At 30.4% G+C, this 10583-nt stretch overlaps 1 protein-coding gene across 1 annotated transcript in view; it reads left to right on the top strand.

Annotated features, from left to right (window-relative positions):
- LOC107848634 (alpha/beta hydrolase domain-containing protein 17C) overlaps positions 1–2026 on the top strand; it is a 7035-nt gene extending 5009 nt beyond the window's left edge. Inside the window, exons 5-6 of the mRNA XM_016693409.2 lie at positions 535–1127; positions 1759–2026. Of these exons, the coding sequence (XP_016548895.1) occupies positions 535–1127; positions 1759–1837 (672 nt within the window). The 3' untranslated portion in view covers positions 1838–2026. The remainder of the gene's footprint in view (positions 1–534; positions 1128–1758) is intronic.
- The last annotated feature ends 8557 nt before the right edge of the window (positions 2027–10583 follow it).

The raw sequence follows: 10583 nt of genomic DNA, 5'->3' as shown, positions 1-10583 counted from the left end.
ACCTTAAATGTCTGTTCCAACTGATGCTTAGGGCGAGATAAAGGGTAGTTTACACAAATAGCTATTATGATGAAGGTTATTAAATGTCTTTCTTAAGGGGCGTACAAAAACCTTAAAAGACAGATAATATGAACCAGAAGAGTATTGTCTGTCTTGTTTTTGTGGCATGCCTTGAAGCATTTGGACTTTGATTATTTATTTAGACTAATGATTAGTTTAAACATCTTAATTAGCTGTCACACAATACTTAGTGGGATTAAGTAGACTTATGACTAAATCATGGATTAGATTTTCTTGATTGTCTCCTACTTATAAAAAAAATCTTAGAAGATTTCATTGAGCAATGTTCATGTTGGTGTCTAGACGTAATTGGTAAAGTTGTTGTCATGTGACCACGAGGTCATAGATTCAAGTCATGAAAACAACCTCTTGCAGTAATGCAGGACCCTTGTGGTCCAGCCCTTCCCCCGACCGTGCGTATAGCTGGAGTTTTAGTGCACCAAACTGCCCTTTAATGTTCATTTTGGTCTGCAGGGTACAGAAGATGAAATAGTTGATATTTCACATGGTAAAAAGCTTTGGGAGCTAAGTAAAATGAAGTATGAACCATTATGGGTAAATGGAGGAAATCATTGTGACTTACAACTTTTTCCTCAGTTTTTTACTCATCTCAAGAAGTTCATAACTTCATTGGAAAGACAATCAGATTATTCCAAAAATGTTGAGCTTGAAGAAAGTATAATTGACTTAGATTATACATTTGATGTTACAAATGAAGTTAAGTGTAGACCAAGTATTGAAGAGATTGAAAAATCAAGAATCAGTACTGAACAAAAAGAGATCATTTCAACAAGGCCTAGCACAGACAGCCTAAGTTGCGGGGACTCTTCACTTTTGATGCCAAACCCGTGTCGGATTCTCCAAAAAAACACTAGCTTTGGTGAATCTGACACGCACCCATTGACATTTTTGAAGAGTCCAAGCAACATAGCAGACAACAGAAGACTATTATTGAAGCCAAGAGTTAGTGTTGACAAGAGGGAAAAACCAAGAAAAAGCATGGATTACTTTGGGAAATCAAGAACTAGCACTGATCAATCCGAAAGAGGGCGCAACAGCATTGATCGGTAAATAATTTTTACACTATCAGGGTCTACTTTAACGTCTTGTTGCAGTTTACATAACTTCTTTTTCATGTTAACTGTCTCATTCCAGTTATTATGAACGATCAAGTGTAGTTATCTGGCCTCTATTTCTGTGTTTTAACGTGTTTGTAGCAATTAACCTACCTTATTTTGCGCGTTAACTAGTCCTACTTATCATGGACGATTAGCTATAATTATCTTACCTATATCTATCGTATTTAACATGGTGTACAATTTACCTACATACCTTATTTTGCAGGTTAACTAATCCTACTTATTATGGACGATTACCTATGTCATCATATTTTAACATGGTGTATAATTTACCTACCTTATTTTCCACATTAACTAATCCTACTTATTATGGACGATTACCAATAGTTATCTTACCTCTATCATTGTATTTTAACATGGCGTACAGTTTACCTACCTTATTTTTCACGTTAAAAGATTGCACTTATTATGGACGATTACCTAGAGTTACCTTTTAGATGATCTGATAGTATAAAAGTCGTTCACGCTGTCGACTTTATGACTTTTAACTTATGATGTTACAATATGATTATCAATATCATCATGTTGTATTTTGACTATTGATTTTGAATGATTGCAGCTTTGGAGACATGATGAGATCAGTAGCATTGTGCAATATTGACTGTTTGAAACAGACACTAGCAAAGGAGGAGGACTAATACAACTAAAGTCTATAAATTTGTTATTAGTGTCCGCCAAAAGGAAAAAAAAAAACAATTTCTTTCTTTTCCCTTTCCTTTGTTTGAATGGCATTTTTTTTCTGATAATCTTTATTTAATGTAAATGGCACATTAAAGCAAAAGGAAAAGGGGGAAAAAGAAAAATGTATGGACCAGATTTTCACTACCTACATGTTTATGATTTGAATATTCTTTAGTGAAGGGAAGCATTGGAGCAACGATAAAGTTGTCTTTGTGTGACTTATAGGTCACGCGTTCGGCTGGCGTTTGCATTAGGATAGACTGTCTAAATCACATCCCTTGAGGTGCGGTTCTTCCTGAACCCTGCTAATGCGAAATGTTTTGTGCACCGGACTGTCTTTTTCTTTTGTTGTTTCTTTATTCAAATTTTAGTAGTATTGGTCCCTACATATGCAGTCCATTCTTCAAGATTGTTAAGTCTTTTTGGGACATTCTTTATCATGCAAATGATTTATGGACCCCCATTTACATGATTTTTTTTTTGTTCTAAACTTTGTTTTTGAAGATTAGAATATCTAAAATATAGAAGCAAAAGCAAGATAAAGTGATTAGGGAGCAAATAAATAGAAGAAGAGTATTGCTTTTATACTCTAGAATCTGCTCTTTTCAAAAGGGGCCACAAAGATCACGATTTCATGTGGTGTGACACCTTTAATGTCTATTGACAAAGAAAAAGCAAAGGTAATATCTTATCAAAGCAATATTCCAACATCTTGTTTTATAACAAACATTTTGGATCATGATTTTTTATTTGATAGGTTGATTAGCATTTCCTAGGATTAAGGATTTAACCACCTGCATAGTTGTTAGTAATTAATGATTAACAAGTTAAGAACATCATGTTCTATGAACGAGTTGAGAATCTTACAGTCTCAGGTGTATAATTAAATTCAGTAGAGGCAAACGTTACTAGATGATGTCTTCCCACTTGTCCAAGCATTGATGAAAAAAGGTACCCGAACATGTACTGTTGGGAGCTAGCAGTACCTCATAAAATTGGTTGAGCTGCGCAAGCTAAATCAGACACCACGATTATGACAGAAAAGTTAATGAAAAGTGAAATGTTATACAAGACAGCGAATAAGATCACATGATACAAAATGTTGTACCCAAAAAAGCAATACGTATCATGAACTTGGACGCGGTGAAAAAGCAGTCTAGAGTTTGTCAAACGAGGCCAAGAGGCTTTTTTGTAGCTCAAACACCAAGACAGAAGGCAATTCAATAGATTTGAGTCTTGATTGCTTATAGTACTAGCTAGGAAAATTCAAGTGTTAATGTCCCATGAAAATTACTATTGCACTGTTTATGAGATTACTTTCTGGCTATGTTGCTCAGACTCTTCAAAAATGTCATTCGGTATGTGTCGGATCCTTCAAAAGTAGTGCATTTTTAAAGGATCCGACACGAGTGTGGCCAAATTTTTGGAGAGTTGAGAAACTTAGCTTTTTGGCACCTTATCTTTGTTAAAATAGATCAATTAGCTATTGCTGATGTACCCTTTTAGTGCAGAAACTTATCTGTCTTGCAAACATCAGGAGCATGTTTAAGCTAAAACTTTTCGGAAAATAAAACAGTTTGTTTGAATGGTTGTTGTGTACTGTTTTATAACGTATCGTATTGTACTATATTATGTTGTACCGGCTTGTTTTGATAAATATAATATTTGGATACTCTGTGTGAATTATGGGAGGATCTCCTTGTATCTGTTAATTGAAGGGAAAAAGGTTCAAAATATATCTAAAATTTAGCGAAATTTGTTGTAAACACGCCTCAACTTTGCGGGTACCCTCCTAGATTATTTTTTACTATATTTTTGTGACATATATTTGCTTAGTTAGACCACTTCAAACCCTTACATGCTCAGTGTGCATGTATTCACGCTGTGGTCCAGCTGACAAATTAAATATGTTCCACAGAAATATAATAAAAAATAATCTAGGGAGGTCATAGGCCCCCTGCAAAGTTAAGACGTGTTACAATAAATTTCGCCAAAGTTTAGGTATAGTTAGAACCTTTCTCCTTTAATTGAACCTCTCTTGGAACATCTAAGTAAGAATTTTTATTTCTGATGACTTTATTTCACTTCGCCCTGAGATTGAATTTGATAATTAATGTATTTAAATCGTTAAAATATCCTTTATTTTCTTCTAAAGTCTATTCCCTCTCATTTTTATTTATTAATCAAATTTTTGGTATCTTTATTGATCGTCATTGAAGCACAATCTAACAAGCAAGATAAGACAACAAAATTTGAGCACGTTATGAATTTCAAAAACTCTTTTAATGAATCTTTCATGCCATTTTGAGCTTCTTGTGAGTGATTAAATTTTTTTTATATCCAAAATGGCTCACACGCTCACTCTTAATATCGACCTTGATACCTCGAATTACATTAAATTTTCAGATCCAATTATGGAGACAATTGTTTGTATATCTCTTTTTGGAAAAAAAAAATCAAAATATACATCCTTAGATTGTATATTGCAACTTATAGGAATACTTCTTAGATTGCAACTAATAGCAACTTTTAAATTTAAAAAAAAATTAATAAGACTTTTAAAACAAATAAACTTCCTCAAAAACATGTTTTTATTTTTGTTAAAAAAAAATATATCCTTTAAAATAGATGTTAGTTGCTAAAAGGATGTCAATCACTTCATATTTCTGTCAAAAATACTCTTTTCTCCAAAAACTGCTCTTCTTTTCCAAAAATGAGTTTTCCCTTCATTCATCCCTAATTTTTTAAATCTTAATTGTCAGAATTTTTTTTTATTCAAATACAGATTTACACATTTCTTCTTCTTCTTCCAAAAATTAGAAATGAAATTTCGGGTGAAACCCAATATTATTCAACTTTTTATCACAATTGTTGAATTTTTTTTTTATTATAATACAGATTTATATATTTTGATTGCAACATCAAAATAAGTATTATCCAGATTTTCATTTTTTCAATATCATTTTCATCCACTAAAAATATTAATGAATAAGCAACATTCTTTTACATCATTCTAAGTACCAAATTCATAGAAAGAAAATTCAAATTTCAAAAAAAAAAAAATTGTATATGATATCGGTATATAACATGGTTAAACTTGGTTAAGTTTGTGTTTGGTAAAAATCTAGTTTTCAAATAATTTTACATAAAAATCATAACATTTTTTATTGTAGTTTTAATACAAACTACATACATTGAGACCCCGATAAAAAATACCATTTAGTAAATGAGATATATATAAACTGATTTTTTATATCATCCTCATTTTATTACCATTTTCATACACTAAAATATGTACAAAATTCTTGCATACTAACATATAAGAATTAAAAAATAATAATAAAATACGCCAATTTCTATACAAATTTTAGACCCCAAAATAATAAAAGCACACCAAACAATATTTCATACACAACCAATACACTAATTTTGTTAGTTTCTAAATTGATATAAAAAAAAAAAAACAATTTATATACACTCATTTCATACATATAAGTAAAATTATAACGAGGTGAACATACCATATTATGCATCCTACTCATACAATACATAGCGAAATAAAATCCGATACAATACACAATAAAAAGCTTCTACTACTAACGGAAAAAATACTAAACTGATCCAAAACAATTGAACTTTTCGTTCATCTCCTTCTTCACATAGTTCATGATTTTCTGTTTTTTTTTTTTTTTTAAGAAGTCTCTTCATCCAATTTTTCAAACATAATTGTTGATGAAACTATTTACAATCCTACGACATTACTAGATACTCCAACATCTAGACAAATCCACTTGAACAAGATGTAAATCTTATAGATTTTAATTCTATTCTTGACCTTCTTAAAAATGTAGATATTCTATGTTTCAACCATCTCCATCTTTAAGTAAACCATTTACTTTCATTACAATTTGGGCTGATTCTCAAAAGGAAAAATTGCTATAGGATACTTTCTCTATTGAAATATTTTTTCTAGATCTGTATTAAGAGAAAGAAACGAAACAAATAGATATTTCAGTTTATTATTGATTTGTATAGAAAGAGATTTAATAAATTTGAAATATTGAATGTGATGGAATTAGGTGGATAATTATGGGAAGAAAGAATTTAGGGAATTTTTTTTTCTTTTACACTAACCAAAACGTAAAAAATTAATAGAAGATAGATTTTTTCCACTTATCTCTTTTAATAAATTAAAATAATTATAGAATCTGCTACAACTTGCAATTAAAAATTTAATTTTATAATTATAAAAAAATAGAGTTATAACTTGCAATAAACTTTCTTAAAAATATATCTAGGATAATTTTCACTCTCTTTTTCTACTCATTTTTAGCCCAAACTTGATCTTTTCACTCTTTTGGGCCTCTTTTGTATCTCCCAAGCCCATTAACTTGAAACTAACCAAATTGAGTTAGTTTGGTTGCCATTAAGTAGCCGTTTGGCCATGAAAACTAAAAATTTTTAGAGTTGGAGTTGGAGTTGAAGTTGAAGTTAAAATTAGAGTTGGAGTTGTGTTTGATCATATCTTCTTTTTTTTTTTTTACTTTTGAGAAAACTTTTTTAAATATGATTTTATGCCCCAACTTTTACAAACTATCAAAATCATCCAACTAAAATTTACCTACTAACGGGAAAAGAACACAATTAGCCAATTTTATAAAAATAATTACATATACATGACCATATTTAATGAATTTAAATTATGACATATATAATATTTACATTAATAGCCGTTTTTTCATATTTGAAAATTTAAATATGGATATTATATTAACAGATCACTGTTTCCTATTTTTTAAGTAACAAATATTATCTTTCAAACAAATTTATTTTTTTAGGAATTTATTTTATTTATTTCCTTTATTTTTTCGTTCCTAAAAAATAGAAAATGATGAGTTGTTATTAACTTTTAGGGTGCCGCTAATTTATTTCTTTAATTTTCTTATACATGAAAGATTTTACTGTGTGTGAATAAATTATTTCTATGTAAAACATACTTTGCATATTTATGGTATATTATATCATATACCATAAATATATAAATATGCTTAGTATGTTTCTTTATACTTTGTATATTTATATATGTGTATATGGTATATACATGATATAAACGTCATATATAACATACTTTGTATATTTATATATGTGTGCATATGGTATATACATGGTATAAACTTTATATATAACATATTTTATATATTTCTGTTATAAATATAATACTTTATATATTTATGGGTATAAATATAATACTTTGTGTATAAAGATACCAAGTATTACGGTATATAAAGGTAGCCGTTGCAGTTTAAGGTATAAATTAGTTAAATTGGACGTATTTTTTTTATGAAAAATATGTATCACCGATTTATATTTTTAGCATATATATGATATAAACTATTTAGATTTGAATAGTATAATAAAGATGTACACAATATAATATATATAATCAAATTAAAAATGAGAATAATTTGTGGCAGTGGTGAACTAATCTGCTATAACTTTATTAATTCCATAAATATAGAAAACGATTATCCATTATTAATTACACGACTATAATTCCTTAAACATCCGTATCACAACAGAAAAATTATTATTATTATTATATTATAGTAATTAGGATCATTAGCAGTAAAATAATGTCTTAAATAAGTGAGAAAATTAAATGAGGGAGAAAAATAATGATGAGAGAAAAAAAAGATATATATTAATTAGGATAACATTAAATTTGAAATTATAATTATCTTATTTTTTAAAATTGCTATATACGTAATATTGAAAAAGAAATGTTATAAGGAGGGTTTTATGTAAAAATTTAAAAGATTGGGGTTATATGTAATAATAATAAAAGTTGGAATTGGAGTTGGAAAATTGTGAAAACACCAAAAACCTGTTTTCTCTTTTCATAAAAAAAATTTGGAATTATTTTTCGAATTTTCATGGCCAAACACCATAATTTCCAACTCCGAAATTTCTTTCAGAAAAAAGGGAAAAAATTTTATGGCCAAACGGGCCCTAAATCATACCAAAAAAAGCTCAAAATTCAAGCACTATATATTGATAAGTTGAACAAATAAGAAATAAAAATAATTAATTAAAAATAAATGAAAAATATCATATGCCTACTCTTTGAGTTTGGCCTGGTTTTTGACTTTCTCACACCATTGAATAAGTGAAATCAGTATTTATGTCAGTTTGACGTTCCATAAGGCTATTAAATGAAAAACACTATTGTTCAATCATATAGTAGTAAAACCTCATAATGTGAATGTGAAAAGTTAAAATATATGAATAATTTGTGATTTTTAAGTATTACACCTATAATTAATTAACTTTTGGGAACAATAAGTTTAGTATAGTAGTTATAGAGCCTTTGGAACAACAAAGTTTGCTCTCAGGCACTAATCATATATAAATTTGATGGTCAAAAATTTCAAAATAAATAATCAAGAACAACTCAAAAGATTGTGGCCGAGTTATAAAAATTCTTTTATAAAAACTTATAGATTTCGAGTTCAAAGTTACGAGTATAAAATCAACTTTGATAGAAAATACATTTTTCTACATAGATTTTTTCAATGTTAGTCGTACTAGTAGACCTCAAAACTATGGATAACCAGGCGAAAAATTCAAATAGATAAATGTCACGCCTCAAATCCTATTGGGGCGGATTGGCACCCGTAACCGAGGAGGCCTGGGAGAACCAGCTCATAACCTTATACTTTCCATGCATACCTCTATGACAATCCGAAATTCGGACAACATCATGTCGCATATAAAAGGAAATAATCACCTGTATAAGCTCGAGCACACATATATATGTATATACAATACTTGGCCGTTGGAGTCATCACGTCTATTAACAAAACACCAACTTGACTGTACATTAGGTCTACAAAGCCTCTAGACAATACACAGAGTTTAACTAAGGTCTGGACACACCCCGCCATATAACTAACTTCTATACAATACCAAAAGTGACTGCATATGACACGGAAAGCCCTGAAGCAAACTGGAGCTCACCAAAAGCAGCTGGATATCCTAGCTCCTACTTGTGCGATGTATGAGCTGAGGTACCTGTGCCTGCAGCATGAAATGCAGGTTCCCCGTGGGGGACGTCAGTATGAAATATGTACTGAGTATGTAAAACTGTAGATAATCACATATGATATAGGAGTTCAATAGAAATCAGAAACAAGTGAATAAATCGTAATAGGAGTAGACCACACTTATTAGAACTTGTGACAACCTGTACGTTGTATTTACTCAATCACTTTACCTTCGTTCTTATCATCTTTGTAATCATTATTGTACTTTACTGTGACTATTAGACTGCCTCCAGTACATATCAACTGGGATCGACCCATGATAGGCTTATGCCCCTGGGATACCACCCATAAACACATAAATAGGGATCGACCCATGATAGACTTATGCCCCTATGATACCACCCGATAGGAGAGAACTTCCATCACTTAGTTCAATTAATCTTTGAGATTGTTATTTCGGTCGCCACCGCATTTTTGATACTTTGAAATAATGATACATCAATAAGAGACATATAAATAGACCATCAATGCAATAACAATGAAGTAAGAACTCATTGGCACATCAATGGAGTGTTTTGGAGTCATCAATGCCATAACAATGAAGTAGGAACTTATTGGTATATCAATGAAACGTTTTGAAGTCATTAATAGCACATGCATCTTGTTTAAGTAACCGGATACCTTCTGACATTCATTAGTGCAATAAACATGTAAGATTTGGAAGACAAGTAAGTATTGGAATGTCTTGACATCTTGTAGGGTGGAAACAAGTTCATTGGTAACGTAGGACATCATACAAAACCATTATGGATCACATGTTATTGAATAACTTTGAAAACTTTCTTAATAGAACAATTGTTCACTTTCATGCCAAAGATATGGTATAGAGTATGTTTTACATACCTGACTGTCAACCTTTAATTGTAGTCCCAAATGGACTTCCCGTCTTTTCGAATTACTTATCTACAATGAACATATATAGTAATCTAGTATTAGCAACCAAACGTCACAATTCAATTATTTGAATTCACCAAACTAGTGGTTAAGTAGTAAGCCTTAATTACACCATAAAGGGTGTCACTTTAATCCTCTTATACTCCAATTACATTCACATGTCATGCATATTCATACAACATCCTCCAATATCAAGTTTGGATTCATTTATCCTTCCAACCAATCCATTAAACCAAATTGAGTCGTAAACATAAATAATCATCAATTCAATAGTATATCACCATACCCACCTTCCATAACTCAATTACCATATCCACCTTCCATAATTCAATACAATCAAACCATGCAAAATAATTCATAACTCTATTTCCACCACCTTTCAATAACAACCGATACATATAATCCTCTGTCACACATATACACATGGAAAAGAACAAAGGCAAACAATATTCATACCTTAGAATTCACCTCTTGATTATGCAATCCTGTTTGCACAAATAATAGGTGTCGTTCGAAGCTCTCGAGATGACAAACGCAGTTATCAGATTACTTTGGAATTTCTACGGTTGAATCAAAAGTAATTTAAAGGTCAAATTTGGCTAGGGTTTGTTCTTTCTCAATGATTGATGATGAAAATAAGTTTTTGAACTCATATACATGTATATATACACATATTCCCGTCCATAATATAATAAGAAATGACCAA

Source organism: Capsicum annuum, chromosome 11 (genome assembly GCF_002878395.1).
Source record: "Capsicum annuum cultivar UCD-10X-F1 chromosome 11, UCD10Xv1.1, whole genome shotgun sequence".
Taxonomy (NCBI): Eukaryota; Viridiplantae; Streptophyta; class Magnoliopsida; order Solanales; family Solanaceae; genus Capsicum; species Capsicum annuum.
The sequence above is the reverse complement of the archived record's forward strand: the minus strand, read 5'-3'. Positions and strand labels throughout refer to the sequence as shown.